The sequence below is a fragment of the Mobula hypostoma genome, chromosome 5, assembly GCF_963921235.1.
Source record: "Mobula hypostoma chromosome 5, sMobHyp1.1, whole genome shotgun sequence".
Lineage (NCBI taxonomy): Eukaryota > Metazoa > Chordata > Chondrichthyes > Myliobatiformes > Myliobatidae > Mobula > Mobula hypostoma.
In genome coordinates, this window is record NC_086101.1 from 2,745,663 (window position 1) to 2,765,207 (window position 19,545).

Here is a 19,545-nt window from a genome sequence, read left to right on the forward strand (position 1 = left end):
GCACAGTTCATAGGGGTAATTCAGGACCCCGTCACACAAGCGATGGAAATTATTTTAAGAGCGGAAAGAGAAACAATTCCAACTCAGGTTAGAGACAAAACCCAATACACATCAGCTCTGGCAAAGTTTGCAGGCTATTATTTCCTGCAAAATGAGAGCATTCATCACGAATGGTAGATAATGGCACTCAAAAACTTTTATACTTGTACTGTGGAATGCGTTCTGAGAGGCTGCATCACTGTCTGCTATGGAGGGGCTACTGCACAGGACCGAAAGAAGCTGCAGAGGGTTGTAAATCTAGTCAGCTCCATCTTGGGCACTAGCCTACAAAGTACCCAGGACATCTTTAGGGAGCGGTGTCTGAGAAAGGCAGCGTCCATTATTAAGGACCTCCAGCACCCAGGACATGCCCTTTTCTCACTGTTACCATCAGGGAGGAGATACAGAAGCCTGAAGGCACACACTCAGCGATTCAGGAACAGCTTCTTCCCCTCTGCCATCCGATTCCTAAATGAACATTGAACTCTTGGACACTACCTCATTTTTTTTAGTATAGAGTATTTTTGTTTTTTTGCATGTTTTAAAAATCTATGGTATATGGTGACAGAAATGCATTTTGATAATACTTTTACTTTAAACTTCGAACTAGCCATTTTAATTCCTCTTTCCACTCCCACACGGACTCCTCTCTTGACAGGATGAGGCGAAGCGCCAACGAGAAGTACATTACTTGGCTATTCTACCAGCTGACTGCCTGAACACTGAAGGCTCCATTTCACCTACCCTGCTCCCGCATCTTCACTGCAGTATATGGTGACTTTCTGCACTTTGACAATAAATAAGTGTATCTTTCCTCATAACTGAAGAGGCGGCAACCCAACACCTCAGACCCGGATTTAATCACGACCTCGGGTGCTGTCTGCATGAAGTTTGCACGTCCTCCCTGTGATCACGTCTGGTGCTCTCGGGCTTCTTCCCACATCCCAGAAATGTGGTGTGTCGGTGGAAACACACTCCACATGCTGGGGAATTCAACAAGTCAGGCAGCATCTCCGGAGGTAACTGAACGGACAATGTTTCGATTGAGACCCTTCATCGGACTGGAAGGGTGTGAGCGGTGATGGTGGCGGGGGAAAAGCCAGAAAAAGATTAGGGGAGGAGAAGGAGTATAAGCTGGTAGCTTATAGGTGAGACCGAGTGATGGGGAAGGTGCGTAAGAAGCTGGGAGAGTATAGGTGGGAGGGTATAGGTGGGAGGGTATAGGTGGGAGGGTATAGGTGGGAAGGTATAGGTGGGAGGGTATAGGTGGGAGGGTATAAGTGGGAAGGTATAGATGGAAGGGTATAGGTGGATGTATATAGGTGGGAAGGTATAGGCGGGAAGGTATAGGTGGGAGGGTATAGGTGGGAGAATATTGGTGAGAGGGTATAGGTGGGAAGGTATAGGTGGAAAGGTATAGGTGGATGTATATAGGTGGGAAGGTATAGGTGGGAAGGTATAGGTGGAAGGGTATAGGTGGGAGGGTATAGGTGGGAGAGTATAGGTGGGAGAATATTGGTGGGAGGGTATAGGTGCGAAGGTATAGGTGGAAGGGTATAGGTGGATGTATGTAGGTGGGAAGGTATAGGTGGGAAGGTATAGGTGGAAGGGTATAGGTGGGAGAATATTGGTGGAAGAGTATAGGTGGGAGGGTATAGGTGGGAGGGTATAAGTGGAAGAGGGAAGGACTGGAGAAGAAGGAATCTGATAGGTGTCAGTAGACCATGAATCAGAAATAGATTCAGGGTTGATATCACAAGCATTTCTCATGAAATATGTTGTTGAAGCTGCAGGATATTAGAATAGTTAATATAAAGCTATAATTTTCAATAAGAAAGTATTTATATTTAAAAGATAACATTTAATCTGTAGGGCAATACTCAACAGAAAAATGGCGAGGTAGTGTACATTCAGAAATCTGATGGCGAAGGGGAAGAAGCTGTTTCTGCACCGTTGAGTGCGTTTCCACGGGCTCCGGTGCGGTACCTTGACGGTTGTACTAAGAAGGGGGTGCGTCCTGGGTGATGGGGGTCCTCAAGTACGCACGGAAGCAAGAGCGGAACCGCTTCGTTACCTCACATACGTTGCAAGTTAGTGCAAGAGTTTCCAACCCTTTTATGCCAGGGGCTCCTCCCATAAACCGAGCGGTCTGCGGACTCCAGGTTGGCAACCCCTGGGCTCGTGTTAAATCGGAGCGGAGTGAGGGGCCGGTGAAGTGAGAGTTAATGGGACTGTGGAGTGTAATGGGTGGTCATTGTGATCTGGGCAGAACAGTCTGCTACCGTTCCGTATCTTTCTGCACCTCTGCGGCGTTGAGAAATTTCGCACTTTCGACTCCGCTGCCTTTCCCGTTCATTCCCGACCTGTGCAATCAACAGCAGCTCCCCTTTCCCCTACTGACTGCCGGCCTTCACAAGGAGACTAAAAAGCTATTCTACTCCCTGGGTCAATGCTGATAACGCGTCCTATCTGAATAGGGAGATTACCGATCAAACATGCCACACAATTTGTGTGCAACTTCTAGTTTACGGTTAACTTCGGTGCAAACAGATAAAGAGCGGAAGGTGCAGCTGATTGGCGGCGGTGAGCGGGTGGGGGCTCACCGTTTTAGGGGTTCTAAGAGGTTCGGCAAGGCGCAGTGGGCACAACGCTACCGACCATGGTGTTGCGGGATCTGCCCGCGCTCGACGCCGGAACAGGCTTGCTCCTGTGCGCGCTTCTCGTGATCTTAGTGCTGATGCTCCTAGTCAGGGAACAGAAGCGTTCCGCGCCCCGATACCCTCCCGGTCCGAAGGGGCTGCCGGTAATCGGCAACTTACACCAGGTCGATCTGCGGAAACTCCACCTGTCGCTGCAGGAGGTAAAGGGAAGCCAGGATGTCATTTAGGCAGAGAAGGGGCGCTCTTTCCCGGGACCAGGGACCCGGGTTCGATTCCGACCTCGGCGCTGGCTGTGTGGAGTTTGCACGTTACCCCTTCCCCCACTCCCCACCACACACATACACCGCGTGGTTTTCTCCCACATTCCAGAGACGTCTCAGGGCGTTCGGGTAGCGGGGGGTGGTTGGCGCAACGTTTTCCTGCGCTAGCGACCTGTCGCTATCTGTAAGGTATTTATACATTTTCCTTGTGCTGTGTGGGTTTCTCCGGATGCTCCGGTTTCCACCCACGATGACAGCTCCGGCGACCCGGGTTTCATTCCCGAGGGTGTTTGTCAGGGTTTGCTGTGGGTTCCAGTGCGTTTCCAGTCTGTTTGTTCTATACAGAGCAGTAAGCCTGGTCTGCGCTGCCCGGGGTAGTGGCAGGGGCAGGTACACCAGTTCGGCACATTACTGTTGAGAAAGTGGAAGGATATTGTGTCGGCAGAGGTGATGTTCAGTTCGCCATTAGACTACTAATTTAATTGGCTGTACACAACATTGTGGGCCGAAGGGCCTGCCCCTGTACTGTATTGTTATATCGTCTATGTTCCATGTTCCAAGCTGTCCAAGATTTACGGACCCATCTTCTCACTGCGCCTGGGCTTGGAGCGGGCGGTGGTGCTGAGCGGCTACGAGGTGGTGAAGGACGCGCTTGTCAACCGTGCTGAGGAATTCATGGGGCGACACCAGAACAGAATGACCCAGAAGATCAGGAAAAATCACGGTGAGTTCGCATCGCCAGCGCCCGGTGGCCGGGCCTGCAAAACCAGCACGGCAGCTTCGAGGTTAGCACGCCCTTACTACAGCTCAGAGCGTGGGAGCTTGGGGCTCCACTCCGATAACATCTGTGAAAGGTTTGTACTTTCTTCCCGTGACAGCGTGGGCGTCCTCCGGGTACCCCGTTTCCTCCCGCCGTTCAAGCACGTTCCGCTTCGCAGGGTAATTGGCCATTGTAAGTTGCCCTGTGTTTAGGCTAGGGTCAAACCGATGTGTTTCTGGGTGGTCCGGTTCGATCGGCGTGGAAGGTCTTTTCCACGCTGTTTCTGTCAATAAATAGACCGATGGAGAAGTAATTAAACAAACAAATAAATAAATAGACATGCGAATGACGTGTGTGAGAAATGGGGCGAAAGTTCGAGAGCGAGTCGCGCACGGGGCCCTTCCGAACTCCAGCCGGAGGTACACGGCAGGCCAGGCAGCGTCTGTGGAGAGAAATAGGAAGCTGACGTACAAGTCCCAAGTGTTGACTGTCCCTTCCCCTCCACAGAGGCTGCCCGATCTGGCTGTTTCCCCCCCCCCCCCCACCACCCCTTCTGCTTGGCAAGTGCATCCAACTTTCCGGCATCTCCCATCTCTGCAGACTTCAACCGGCGTTGGAGGAGGGTGAATGGGGATGGGGGTGGGGGGTGAGAATCAGAATGTGAGTGCAGAGATTAGGGTAGAAGGACAAGGGCATGATGCTATGTGTTCTGAGTTGGTGAGGAAGGACAGGCAGGGGACAAAACATAAATGTAGCCAGTTAGAGGGGTTGACGTATTTCAACGCTAGGAAAAAGGGAGCTGAACTTAGAGCATGGATCAGTACGTGGGACTACGATGTTGTGGCCGTTACTGAAACTTGGCTGGAGGAAGGGCAGGATTGGCTGATGCAGTTACTGGGGTTTCAGTGTTTTAAAAGGAATAGGATGGGAGGTAGAAAAGGGGAGTGGGGAGTAGCATTACTGGTCAGGGATAGTATCACGGCTATAGAAAGGGATGACGCTGCAGAGGGAGTGTCCACTGAGTCGGTGTGGGTGGAAGTCAGAAACAGGAATGGATCAATCACTGTGCTGGGAGTAGTCTATAGGCCCCCAAATAGCCCTCGGGACAAGATAAGCAGGCAGATTTTAGAAAATGGTGCAGGAAATAGCGAGAGGATTCGAGTACAGGAGCAGGGAGGTACTACTGCAGTTGTACAAGGCCTTGGTGAGACCACACCTGGAGTATTGTGTGCAGTTTTGGTCCCCTAATCTGAGGAAAGACATCTTTGCCATAGAGGGAGTACAAAGAAGGTTCACCAGATTGATTCCTGGGATGGCAGGTCATTCATATGAAGAAAGACTGGATGAACTGGGCTTGTACTTGTTGGAATTTAGAAGATTGAGGGGGGATCTGATTGAAACGTATAAGATCCTAAAGGGATTGGATAGGCTAGATGTGGGAAGATTGTTCCCGATGTTGGGGAGGTCTAGAACGAGGGGTCACAGTTTGAGGATAGAGGGGAAGCCTTTTAGGACCGAGGTTAGGAAAAACTTCTTCACACAGAGAGTGGTGAATCTGTGGAATTCTCTGCCACAGCAAACTGTTGAGGCCAGTTCATTAGCTATGTTTAAAAGGAAGTTAGATATGGCCCTTGTGGCTACAGGGGTCAGGGGGTATGGAGGGAAGGCTGGGTTCTGAGTTGGATGATCAGCCATGATCATAATAAATGGTGGTGCAGGCTCGAAGGGCCGAATGGCCTACTCCTGCACCTATTTTCTATGTTTCTATGTTTCTATGAAATACAGGGTTGTAGTTATGGGTGATTTCGACTTCCCTCATATTGACTGGCACCTCCTGACTGCAAAGGGGATAGATGGGACTGAATTTGTCAGGTGTGTTCAAGAAGGATTCCTGACACAGTATGTGGACCGGCCGACGAGAGGAGAGGCCATACTGGATTTAGTTCTGGGTTATAAACCTGGTCAGGTGGCAGACCGCTTGGTGGGGGAGCATTTTGGTGAGAGTAACCACAACTCCCTTAGCTTCAGCATAGCTATGGAAAAGGATAAAAACAGACAAAATAGGAAAGTGCTTAACTGGGGAAGGGCTAACTATGAAGGATGAGGCAGCAACTAGCGAGAGCAAATTGGAAACAGATGTTCAGGGTGAAAGCAGAGAAGTAATGTGGAGGAAGTTTAGGGACCACTTTTGCTGGGTTCAGGATAGGTTTGTCCCACTGAGGCAGGAAAAAATGGTAGGAAAAGGGAACCGTGGTTGACAAAACACATGAGGCAACTTGTCAAGAGGAAGAAGGAAGCATATGTTAGATATAAGAAGCAGGAAGGGCTCATGAGAAATATAGGGTAGCCAGGAAGGAGCTTAAGAAAGGATTTAGGAGAGCTCGAAGGGGGCATGAGAAGGCCTTGGCATGTAGGATTAAGGAGAATCCCAAGGCGTTCTATGCGTATGTGAAGAACAGAAGGATGACAAGAATGAAGGTGGGGCCGCTAAAGGATAAAGAGGCAACATGTGCCTGGAGGCGGAGGAGGTTGGGGAGGTCCTAAATGAATACTTTGCTTCAGTATTCACAAGTGAAAAGGATCTTGATCAGGGTGAGGTCGAAATAGAACAGGCCTGGGTGCTGGACAATGTGGAGATTAAGGAAGAAGAAGTGTTGGATTATCTTAAAAACATCAAGATTGATAAATCCCCAGGCCCCGACGTGATATACCCCAGGTTGCTGTGGGAAGTGAGAGAAGAGATCACTGGAGCAGTAGCTATGATCTTTGAATCCTCTCTGGCTGCAGGGGAGGTGCCGGTGGGTTGGAGAATGGTGAATGTAGTTCCCTTGTTTAAAAAAGGTAATAGGGAGAATCCTGGGAACTATAGACCGGTGAGTCTTGCGTCGGTGGTCTGCAAACTATTGGAAAGGATTCTTAAGAATAGGATCTACGAGCACTTGGAGAAGTACAGTCTACTCAAGGATAGTCAACATGGCTTTGTGAAGAGAAGGTCGTGCCTCACGAGCCTAATTGAGTTTTTTGAAGAGGTAACAAAAGAAATTGATGAGGGCAGGGCAGTAGATGTGGTCTACATGGATTTTAGCAAGGCATTTGACAAGGTCCTTCACGAGAGACTCATCCAGCAAGTCATGAGGCATGGGATCAGTGGAATCTTGGCTGTCTGGATAAAATATTGGCGTAAAGGAAGAAAGCAGAGGGGAGTTGTGGAAGGAAAGTATTCTGACTGGAGGTCAGTGACCAGTGGAGGGCCATAGAGATCTATCCTGGGACCCCTGCTATTTGTGATTTTTATAAATGAACTGGATGAAGAGGCGGAAGGATGGGTGAGTAAGTTTGCGGATGATACGAAGATTGGAGGAGTTGTGGATGGAGCTGTAGGTTGTCGAAGGTTAGAAGAGGATACAGACAGGATGCAGAGTTGGGTAGAAAAGTGGCAGATGAAGTTCAATCCGGATAAGTGTGAGGTGATGCATTTTGGAAGAACAAACCAAAAGGCTGAGTACAGGTTTAATGGTCGGTTGGATGAACAAAGGGACCTTGGGGTTCAAATCCATACATCCCTCAAGGCCGCTGCACAGGTTGATAGGATAGTTAAGAAGGCCTGTGGGACGCTAGGCTTCATTAATAGGGGGATTGAGTTCAAGAGTAGAGAGGTCATGTTGCAACTCTACAAATCTCTGGTGAGACCACACTTAGAGTACTGTGTTCAGTTCTGGTCACCTCATTATAGGAAGGATGTGGAAGTTATGGAGAGGGTGCAGAGGAGATTTACCAGGATGTTGCCTGGATTGGAAAACAAGTCTTATGAGGCAAGGTTAGCAGAGCTGGGACTTCTCTCTTTGGAGTGTAGAAGAATGAGAGGGGAGTTGATAGAGGTCTACAAGATTATGAGAGGCATAGATAGGGTGGATAGCCAGTACCTGTTTCCCAGGGCAGAAATAGCAAACACTAGAGGGCATATGTACAAAGTTAAGGGAGGGAAGTTTAGGGGAGACATCAGGGGTAAGTTTTTTACACAGAGGGTTGTGGGTGCCTGGAATGACTTGCCAGGGATGGTGGTGGAGGCTAAAACATTCGGGGTATTTAAGAGCCTCTTGGACAGGCACATGGATGAAAGAAAAATAGAGGGTTATGGGGTAGTGTGGGTTTAGTTCGGTTTTTAAGGATTATATGGGTCAGCACAACATCGAGGGCAGAAGGGCCTGTACTGTGCTGTAATGTTCTATGGTCCTATGGTTCTATGGTGTGGAAAGGATGTTTCCCATGGTGGGGGAGTCTAGGACAAGGGGGCACAGCCTCAGGATAGAGGGGTGTCCATTCAAAACAGATGGTGAAGTTGTGCAATTTAATAGGTTGGGTAGGTGTGGATGCCAGGTTGCTGGTGTATTTAAGGGAGTGCTTGATAGGTTCCTGACTGGACATGGCATCAGATGTTATAGGGAGAAGGCTGGCGTGTGTCACTGAGGAGTAGGAAGGATCAGCCATGATGGAATGGTGGAGCAGCTTGACGGGCCTTTGCATCTCAGTTTTTTTTTGTATTTTCTCTCCATTTAGAAATTGGTTAACCCCTTTAATTTCTTCTACCAAAGAACACAGCCATCAATTTCCCTCCACTGTATGCCTTCTGCCACATCTTTGCCCATTCATCTTAATCTGTCTAACTCCTTTTCCTTTCCTCAAAATTACCTGCCTATCTTCACATCTTGCCACATGCCAAGAATTCCATCATCCATATCTTTGATATATACCATAAATAGAATCGGTCGCAATACATACACCTGTGGACCATCACGTGTCCCCGGCAGCCAGTCAAAAAGGCTCCCTTTATTGCCCGACCATGTCTCCTGCCATTCAGCCACTGCTTTATCCATGCCAGAATCTTTCCTGTAATGCCAAGTGTATGTACCTTGTTCAGCAGCCTCATGTGTCAAAGACCTCCTGAAAATCCAAGTTCACAACATCAGCTGATTCCCCTTTGTCTATCCAGCTTGTTATTTCTTCAAAGAATTCCAGCTGATTTGTTGGGCAAGCTTCTCCCTTGAGGAAACCATGCCAACTATGGCCTATTTTATTATGAGCCTCCATGTACCCTGAGACCTCATCCTTACTAATCAACTCCAACATCTTCCCAATGACTGAGAAACTAACTGGCCTATCGTTTCTTTTCTTCTGCCTCTCTCCCTTCATAAAGAGTGGAATGACCTTTGCAATTTTCCAGTCTTCTGGAAGAATTCCAGAATTTAATGATTCTTGAAAGATCAAGAGAGATTGGGAAACGAAATGGTCTGAAGTTAGATAAGACTGGGCTTGTACACGCTGGAATTAAGGAGATTGAGGGGGGATCTGATTGAGACATATAAGATTATTAAGGGATTGGACAAGATAGAGGCAGGAAATATGTTCCAGATGCTGGGAGAGTCCAGTACCAGAGGGCATGGTTTAAGAATAAGGGGTAGGTCATTTAGGACAGAGTTGAGAAGGAACTTCTTCTCCCAGAGAGTTGTGGAGGTGTGGAACGCGTTGCCTCAGAAGGCAGTGGAGACCAATTCTCTGGATGCTTTCAAGAAGGAGCTAGATAGGTACCTTATGGATAGGGGAATCAAGGGTTATGGGGACAAGGCGGGAACGGGGTATTGATAGTAGATGATCAGCCACGATCTCAGAATGGCGGTGCAGGCTCGAAGGGCCAAATGGTCTACTTCTGCACCTATTGTCTATTGTCTATCATTACTATTGCTTGCACGATCTCTTCAGCCTTCTCTTTCTGAATTCTGGGGTGTGCACCATCTGGTCCAGGTGACTTATCTAACTTCAGACCATTTCATTTCCCAAGAACCTTCTCTCTAGTTATGGTATCTTCACATATCATGCCACCAGACACCTGGAACTCCTACCACACTGTAGTATCTTCCAAAGTGAAGATTGATGTAAAATGCTGTACTAATTTGTTGTCTCCCAGCATCATTTCCCAGTGGTATGATATCCAATCTCGCTTCTCTTTTACATGTTATGTACCCAAAGAAACTTTTGTTACACTCCTTAATATTATTGGCTAGCTTACTTTCATATACCATCTTTACCTTCTTAATTATTTTTCATTGTCTTCTGTTGGGTTTTAAAAACTTCCCAATCCTTTTACTTCCTACTAATTATATCTCAATTATATGACTTCTCTTTAGCTTTTAGGTTGGCTTTGACTGTTCTTGTTAGCTGTAATTGTGTCATCTTTCCTTTAGAACACTTCTTTCTCTTCGGGATGTAGATATCCTCTGCCTTCCAAATTGCTTCCAGAAATTCCTGCCATTGCTGCTCTGCTGTCATCCCCGCCAAGGTTCTTTTCCAATCAATTCTGGCCAATTCCTCTCTCATGGCTCTGCAATTCCCTTTATTCCACTGTAATAATTATACATCTGAATTGAGATTCTCCTCAAACTTTAGGGTGAATTCGATCATATTATGATCGCTTTCTCCTGAGAGTTCTTTTACATTAAGTTCCCTGATCAATTCTGGTTCAATAAGGCAGATGAATTTGTAGCACAGTATGAGATTGGCATGTATGATGTTTTCGGCATTACTGAATCATTGGAAGCTTAACATCCAAGGATACACACTGTAAAAAAAGATCAGACAGATAGGCCCAGGGGGTGGGGTCGTTCTGTCGGTAAAAATAAAAGAAATCAAATAATTAGAAAGAGGAGGTGTAGAATAAGAAAGTGTAGAATCATTTTGCGTAGAGCTAAGAAACTGCCTGGGTAAAGAGATCGGAATGAGAATTAAACATAGACATCCCAACTGTAGTAAAGATGTGGCCTACAAATTACAAAGAGTGATAGAAAACGCGTGTCAAAAGGGCAAAGTTATGGTAGTCACGGGAAATTTAAATATGCAGGTTGATTTGGAAAATCTGATTGATGCTGGATCCTAAGCAGAGGAATTTTAGACTGGCCACAAGATGGATTTTTAGAGCAGTTCATGGTTCAGCCATGAGTATTCTGGATGTATGTTGTGCAATGAACTGGAATTGATTAGAGAGCTTGAGGAAAATGATCCTTACAATGACCATAATATGATACAATTTACCATGCAACTTGAGAAGGAGAAGCTAAAGTCAGATGTATCAGTATACACTATGTCAAGGGAATTGCAGAAGCATGAGACAGGCTGCCTAAAATTAATTGAAAGGGAACACTAGCATGGATGGCAGCAGAATGGCAATGGCTGGAATTTCTGGGAGCAATTCAAAAGGCACAGGATAGATATATCCTAGAGAAAAAGAAAAGCAGGATGACGCAACCATAGCTGACTAGAGAAGTTAAAGCCAGCATCAAAGCCAAAGAGAAGGCATATAATAGAGCAGAAATCAGAGGGGAGTGAGAGAATTTGAAAGCTTTTACAATGCAACAAAGCCACATAAAGTCATAAAGAAGGAAAAGGTGGACTACAAAGGGATGATAGGAAATAATATTACTCATATACCAGGAGTTTCTTCAGATGTATAACGAGAGTAAATGTCAGACCACTGCTGAGGTGGTGCTAATGGCGCCAAGGAAATGGCAGACAAACTGAATAAGTACTTTCCATCAGTCTTGATTCAGGCTGTTGACAAGGTGCCACACATGAGCTGGTGAACAAGCCAGGAGCCCATGGTATTACAGGAAATATACCAGCATGGAGAGAGCATTAGCTGATGGGCCAGAGGCAAAAGAATGTGAATAAAGGGGTCTTTTTTGTGGCTGGTCATGGCGACAGGTGGTGCTCTACAGCGTCAGCGTTGAGACCACTTATTTTTAGGTCATCTATCAATGACTTGTATCACAGAATTGACGGCTTTGTGGCCAAGTTTGCAGACAGAACAAAGATATGTGGGTGTCACGTAGTGTTGAGGAAGCAGAAGGGCCAAGAAAGATGAGGAGAATGGGCAAGGAAGTGACAGATTGGAATTCAGTGTCAGGACATGTATGGTCATGTACTTTGGGGGAAGAAATCAAAGTTTTAATTATTTGCCACATGGAGGGAAAGTTGAGAAATCTGAGATGCAATGGGCCTCCAGCGTCATTGTGCAGGATTCTCTAAAGGTCAGTCGGCGGTGAGGGAGGAAAACGTGATGTTATCAGTCATATCGAAAGGACAGGAATATAAAAGCAAGGCTGTAACATTGAACTATTAGAAGGCGCTGGTGAGGCCTCACTTGGAGCATTGCGAGCAGTTTTGAGCTCCTTATCTCAGAAAAGATGTGGGGCCTTTGGGGTGGGGTCAAAGGTGGTTCACGATAATTATTCCGGAATTGAAAGGCTTATTATATGATGAGCTTGTGATGGCTCTGGGCCTGTAATCACTAGAATTCAGAATAATGTGGGTGGGGTGGGGGCTCATTGAAGCCTGCCGAATGGTGACATGCCTCATAAGGGTGGATGTACTGTATAGAGATTGTTTCTTATAGTGGGCGAGTCTAGAACCAGAGGACACCACCTCAGATTGAGGGCTGTCCGTTTTGAACGGAGTTGATGAGTATTTCCTTTAGCCAGAAAGTGGTGAATCTGCAGAATTTGCTGCCGAAGGTGGCTGCGGAGGCCAATTCATCTGGTATCTTTACAGTAGAGGTTGATAGGTTCTCGATTAGCCGGGCGTGAATGGGTAAGTAGGGAAGGCAGTTTGATGGGGATAATAACTCAGCCTTGATGGAACAGAGGAGCAGGCCACAATGGCCAAACGTTCTCTGCTCTTACATCTCCTGGTCTTACGGACATCCGTGGGTTTGCAGGGTTTGATCGTGGGGTGGAGAGGCATGTGGCCATGCATCGTTGGGATTAAATTCCACATAGTGACAACATAGCTAGCTAGAGAATCACGTTGGCACAGACCCCGGATGCACGGTGACACGGGCAACCCGAAGGCCCGCCAAGGCGATGATTAAACTTTTCCTGCTCTCCACAGGTATTATCTTTGCTGAGGGAGAGTCCTGGAAACAGATGCGACGGTTCACCATCTCCACCCTGCGGGACTTTGGCATGGGCAAGCGGAGCATTGAAGAGAGGATATTGGAAGAGGTGTCACACCTGAGGGATCTGTTTCAGTCCTTTGAAGGTCAGGATCGAGAACATGGTCAGGGACGGGCGAGGGGTGGGGTCACTGTTCCGGAGAGAGACGGGTCTGCCCTGATGCTGTAATATTATGCTCGGATCGTCGGAGTTCCGTCTTCAATTCTGGAGCCGTGTGTAAGGAGTCTATACGTTAATAACTTAATTAGTACGTCCTCTCTGTGGAATGCGTGGGTTTTACTCAGAGCTCCGCTTTCCTCCCACGGTACAAAACATAGAACGTAGAATAGTACAGCACAGTACAGGCCCTTCGGCCCACAATGTTGTGCCGAGCCTCAAACCCTGCCTCCCATATAACCCCCCACCTTAAATTCCTCCATATACCTGTCTAGTAGTCTCTTAAACTTCACTAGTGTATCTGCCTCCACCACTGACTCAGGCAGTGCATTCCACGCACTGTTACGTACCCCGTAACTGGGTTGCCAAACCAGCAGAAATGGATCACTCAGTTGGAGTCTGGATTACTAGAACTAAGAAAGTTTTATTAAAGAAACAAGCAACACCATGATCAAAAGGATAATAAATGCAACAGTTCAGCAATGATAAACACACATGTGCACAGAATTAAGATAACAGCATCAATCAAGCTCTATTGTTGTCTAGGGGTAAATGACCAATTTCAAAGTGACACAAAAGTTCAGTCCAATTTAGTAGTTCAGTTCGCAATAATCGTTGCCATGGCGATGGACAACGTGGGGGGAGGGAGAGAGAGAGAACGGGAACGACTGATCATTCAGAAACGGCTTCCACTCACAGACCGGCGATATTTGCTCACAAGCAGCTTTCGGGCGGGTCCTTTGTGATGTCACCTGAGGTCACCGACTGTGACCCCTCCTCCAGATGCGGTCGATCCTCTGCAGTGAACCCGGCACCCAGGCAAGGGCGGACACACACCGGGTTCCCGCTGATCGTACCTTTCCACCCTGTGCGTTTAAGGTCCGATGCTTCCCACCGACTCGTGAGAGGTGCACCGCTTCCAGGGTCTCGTTACCCCGGGTGTCGTGTGTGTCCTGCCTTAGCGAACCTGTCCCTTTTTATCCCCCTGCTGGGGTATCGCCTGTCCATCACTTCAAACAGTTCAGAGTTCAAAGGGGGAGCCACTCCAGACAGCTCTCTCCCGTCCCTTCATTACACATCTCCAGATGCTGCTTCATTGTTCCTTAATCTCTCCTTCCCCTGAGGACAGGTGGCAGACCAACTGCTGATGCCACTGATGCTAACCCAGGCCAGCAAACATCTTAATTTTATGTGTATTCTCGTCACAGCACCAACCACTCTCTGAGTGAAAAACCTTCCTCTAATATCCCCCTTGAACTTCCCACCCCTTACCTTAAAGCCATGTCCTCTTGTATTGAGCAGTGGTGCCCTATGGAAGAGGCGCTGGCTATCCACTCTATCTATTCCTCTTATTATCTTGTACACCTCTATCATGTCTCCTCTCATCCTTCTTCTCTCCAAAGAGTAAAGCCCTAGCTCCCTTAATCTCTGATCATAATGCATACTTTCTAAACCAGGCAGCATCCTGGTAAATCTCCTCTGTACCCTTTCCAATGCTTCCACATCCTTCCTATAGTGAGGCGACCAGAACTGGACACAGTACTCCAAGTGTGGCCTAACCAGAGTTTTATAGAGCTGCATCATTACATCGCGACTCTTAAACTCTATCCCTCGACTTATGAAAGCTAACACCCCATAAGCTTTCTTAACTTTCAGAGATCTGTGGACATGTACCGCCAGATCCCTCTGCTCCTCCACACTACCAAGTATCCTGCCATTTACTTTGTACTCTGCCTTGGAGTTTGTCCTTCCAAAGTGTACTACCTCACAATTCTCCAGGTTGAACTCTATCTGCCACTTCTCAGCCCACTTCTGCATCCTATCAATGTCTCTCTGCAATCTTCGACAATCCTCTACACTATCCACAACACCAACCTTGGTGTCATCTGCAAACTTGCCAACCCACCCTTCTATCCCCACATCCAGGTCATGAATAAAAATCACAAAAAGTAGAGGTCTCAGAACTGATCCTTGTGGGACACCACTAGTCACAACCTTCCAATCAGAAAGTGCTCCCTCCACCACGACTCTCTGCTTTCTGCAGGCAAGCCAATTCTGAATTAACCTGGCCAAACTTCCCTGGATCCCGTGCCTTCTGACTTTCTGAATAAGCCTACTGTGTGGAACCTTGTCAAGTGCCTTACTAAAATCCATATAGATCACATCCACTGCACTACCCTCATCTATATGCCTGGTCACCTCTTCAAACACAGAAACATAGAAAATAGGTGCAGGAGTAGGCCATTCGGCCCTTCGAGTCTGCACCGCCGTTCAGTATGATCATGGCTGATCATCCAACTCAGAACCCTGTACCAGCCTTCCCTCCATACCCCCTGATCCCTTTAGCCACAAGGGCCATATCTAACTCCCTGTTAAATATAGCTAATGAACTGGCCTCAACTGGTTCCTGTGGCAGAGAATTCCACAGATTCACCACTCTCTGTGTGAAGAAGTTTTTCCTAAGCTCGGTCCTAGAAGGCTTCCCCTTTATCCTCAAACTGTGACCCCTCGTTCTGGACTTCCCCAACATCGGGAACAATCTTCCTGCATCTAGCCTGTCCAATCCCTTCAGGATTTTATACGTTTCAATAAGATTCCCCCTCAATCTTCTAAATTCCAACAAGTATAAACCTAGTCGATCCAGTCTTTCATCATATGAAAGTCCTGCCATCCCAGGAATCAATCTGGTGAACCTTCTTTGTACTCCCTCTATGGCAAGAATGTCTTTCCTCAGATTAGGGGACCAAAACTGCACACAATACTCCAGGTGTGGTCTCACCAAGGCCTTGTACAACTGCAGTAGTACCTCCCTGCTCCTGTACTCGAATCCTCTTGCTATGAATGCCAGCATACCATTCGCTTTTTTCACCGCCTGCTGTACCTGCATGCCCAAAGAACTCCATATGTCTTGTTAGACACAAAGCCACGCTGACTCTTCCTGATCAGACCATAATTCTCTAAATGCCTAGAGGTCCTAAGAATTTTTTCCAACAGCTTTCCCACCGCAGACGTAAGACTCCCTGGTCTATAATTACCCAGACTATCCCTATTACTTTTTTTGAACAAGGGGACAACATTCGTCTCTCTCCAATCCTCCGGTACAATTCCCGTGGATAATGAGGACATAAAGATCCTAGCCAGAGGCTCAGCAATCTCTTCCCTCACCTCATGGAGCAGACTGGATATATTCCGTCAGACCCTGGGGACCTATCTGTCCTAATGTATTTTAATAACTCCAACACCTCCTCTCCCTTAATATCAGCATGCTCCAGAACATCAACCTCACTCATATTGTCCTCATCGTCATCAAGTTCCCTCTCATTGGTGAATACCGAAGAGAAGTATTCATTGAGGACCTCACTCACTTCCACAGCCTCCAGGAACATCTTCCCACCTTTATCTCTAATTGGTCCTATCTTCACTCCTGTCATCCTTTTGTTCTTCACATAATTGAAGAATGCCTTGGGGTTTTCCTTTACCCTACTCACCAAGGCCTTCTCATGCCCCCTTCTTGCTCTCCTCAGCCCCTTCTTAAGCTCTTTTCTTGCTTCCCTATATTCCTCAATAGACCCATCTGATCCTTGCTTCCGAAACCTCATGTATGCTGCCTTCTTCCACCTAACTAGATTTTCCACCTCACTTGTCACCCATGGTTCCTTCACCCTACTATTCTTTATCTTCCTCACTGGGACAAATTTATCCCTTACATCCCGCAAGAGATCTCTAAACATCGACCACATGTCCATAGAACATTTCCCTACAAAAACATCACCCCAATTCACACCCTCAAGTTCTAGCCTTATAGCCTCATAATTTGCCCTTCCCCAATTAAAACATTTCCTGTCCTCTCTGATTTGATCCTTTTCCATGATAATGCTAAAGACTGTCCCCCACCTGTGTTTAAACCAACCCACTGTGGGTAATGTTCCGAGGTTCATTGTCCGTTCAGAAATCTGATGATGGAGGGGAAGAAGCTGTTCCTGAATCAATGAGTGTGTGCCTTCATGCTCAGCTACATCCTACTAGATGGTAGCAACGAGAAGATGGGACATCCTGGATGGAGGAGGTCCTAAATGATGGTTGCCTACTTCACCAGGAATCAGCTTCTGAAGATGTCTATTACTGGGCAGCTAGAGTTTGTGACGAAACAGGCTAAGTTTCTCTGCAGCATTTTCCGATCCTGTGTGCACCAGACGGCAATGCCAGCATTCAGAGTGCTCTCCATTACACATCTGTACAATTTTGCTCGAGTCTTTGGTGACATACCAATTGTCCGCAAATGTCTTCTCACATGTAGCTGCAGACGTGCCTTCTTTCCAGTTGCATTATCCTGTTGAGCCGAGGATACTCAGAGATGTTGACACTTAGCAGCGCGCATATTCTTACCCCCAGGGTGCATCGATGTTGGGTGTCAGCCCTGACTGCGGTCTCCGGTGGGCAAGTGAAGGATCTAGTTGCGGTGGGAGGCACGTAGGCTCGGATTTTGGAGTTTGTTAATCAGTACTGAGGGTATTGACAGGTGAGAGTAGATATAGGACCGATAGAAAATGATGCTGGAGAAATTGTAATGGGAGATGAGGAGATGGCAGAGGAACTGAACAAGTATTTTGCATCAGTCTTCACTGAGGAAGACATCAGCAGTATACCGGACACTCAAGGGTGGCAGGGAAGAGAAGTGTGCGCAGTCACAATTATGACAGAGAAAGTACTCAGGAAGCTGAATAGGCTAAAGGTCGATAAATCTCCTGGACCAGATGGAATGCACCCTCGTGTTCTGAAGGAAGTAGCCGTGGAGATTGTGGAGGCATTAGCGATGATCTTTCAAAAGTAGCTAGATTCTGGCATGATTCCGGAGGACTGGGAGATTGCAAATGTCACTCCGCTATTTAAGAAGGGGGCAAGGAACCAAAAAGGAAATTATAGACCTGTTAGCTTGACATCGGTGGTTGGGAAGTTGTTGGAGTCGATTGTCAAGGATGAGGTTACAGAGTACCTGGAGGCATATGACAAGATAGGCAGAACTCAGCATGGATTCCTTAAAGGAAAATCCTGCCTGACAAACCTATTACAATTTTTTGAGGAAATTACCAGTAGGCTAGACAAGGGAGATGCAGTGGAGGTTGTATATTTGGATTTTTAGAAGGCCTTTGACAAGGTGCCACACATGAGGCTACTTAACAAGATAAGAGCCCATGGAATTACAGGAAAGTTACATACGTGCATAGAGCATTGGCTGATTGGCAGGAAACAGAGAGTGGGAATAAAGGGATCCTATTCTGGTTGGCTGCCGGTTACCAGTGGTGTTCCGCAGGGATCAGTGTTGGGGCCGCTTCTTTTTACATTGTACATCAACGATTTAGATTATGGAATAGATGGCTTTGTGGCTAAGTTTGCTGATGATACGAAGATAGGTGGAGGGGCCGGTAGTGCTGAGGAAACAGAGAGTCTGCAGAGAGACTTGGATAGATTGGAAGAATGGGCAGAGAAGTGGCAAATGAAGTACAATGTTGGAAAGTGTATGGTTATGCACTTTGGCAGAAAAAATAAACGGGAAGACTATTATTTAAATGGGGAAAGAATTCAAAGTTCTGAGATGCAACGGGACTTGGGAGTCCTCGTACAGCACACCCTTAAGGTTAACCTCCAGGTTGAGTCAGTAGTGAAGAAGGCGAATGCAATGTTGGCATTCATTTCTAGAGGAATAGAGTATAGGAGCAGGGATGTGATGTTGAGGCTCTATAAGGCGCTGGTGAGACCTCACTTGGAGTACTGTGGGCAGTTTTGGTCTCCTTATTTAAGAAAGGATGTGCTGACGTTGGAGAGGGTACAGAGAAGATTCACTAGAATGATTCTGGGAATGAGAGGGTTAACATGTGAGGAACGTTTGTCCGCTCTTGGACTGTATTCCTTGGAGTTTAGAAGAATGAGGGGAGACCTCATAGAAACATTTCAAATGTTAAAAGGCATGGACAGAGTGGATGTTGCAAAGTTGTTTCCCATGATGGGGGAGTCTAGTACGAGAGGGCATGACTTAAGGATTGAAGGGCGCCCTTTCAGAACAGAAATGTGAAGAAATTTTTTTAGTCAGAGGGTGGTGAATCTATGGAATGTGTTGCCATGGGCAGCAGTGGAGGCCAAGTCATTGGGTGTATTTAAGGCAGAGATTGATAGGTATCTGAGTAGCCAGGGCATCAAAGGTTATGGTGAGAAGGCGGGGCAGTGGGACTAAATAGGAGAAAATGGATCAGCTCATGATTAAATGGCGGAGCAGACTCAATGGGCCGAATGGCCTACTTCTGCTCCTTTGTCTTATGGTCTTGTGGTCTTATGATGGTGTTGAGCACTGGGCTGTAATCAGTAAACATCAGTCTGACGTACGGGATACAACACCGGGTGGAGAAAAGAGAAAACAAAGTCCATTTAAGTGCAAAGTGATCGAAGTAGTCGTAGTTGCTAAATTGTCATGATTAGTGTTGTGCTGGTTGGCTCAAGATCTGAATAGTTGAAGGGAAGTAGCTTTTATTGAACCTGGCAGTGTGGCACTTCAGGTTTCTGTACCTCCTGCCCCATGGCGCTGGAACAGATGGCGCATCTTGGACGGCGGTGATCTTTCATGGCAGATGTTGCTTCTTGAAGCAGCGCCCCTGTAGGTACCACAGACACTGCTC

At 47.0% G+C, this 19,545-nt stretch overlaps 1 protein-coding gene across 1 annotated transcript in view; it reads left to right on the forward strand.

Moving 5' to 3' along the window:
* Positions 1-2,668: 2,668 nt before the first annotated feature.
* The window catches only part of LOC134346490 (cytochrome P450 2K6-like), a 38,095-nt gene continuing 21,218 nt past the window's right edge, over positions 2,669-19,545 (forward strand). The window contains exons 1-3 of the mRNA XM_063047865.1: positions 2,669-2,899; positions 3,521-3,683; positions 12,657-12,806. Of these exons, the coding sequence (XP_062903935.1) occupies positions 2,699-2,899; positions 3,521-3,683; positions 12,657-12,806 (514 nt within the window). The 5' untranslated portion in view covers positions 2,669-2,698. The remainder of the gene's footprint in view (positions 2,900-3,520; positions 3,684-12,656; positions 12,807-19,545) is intronic.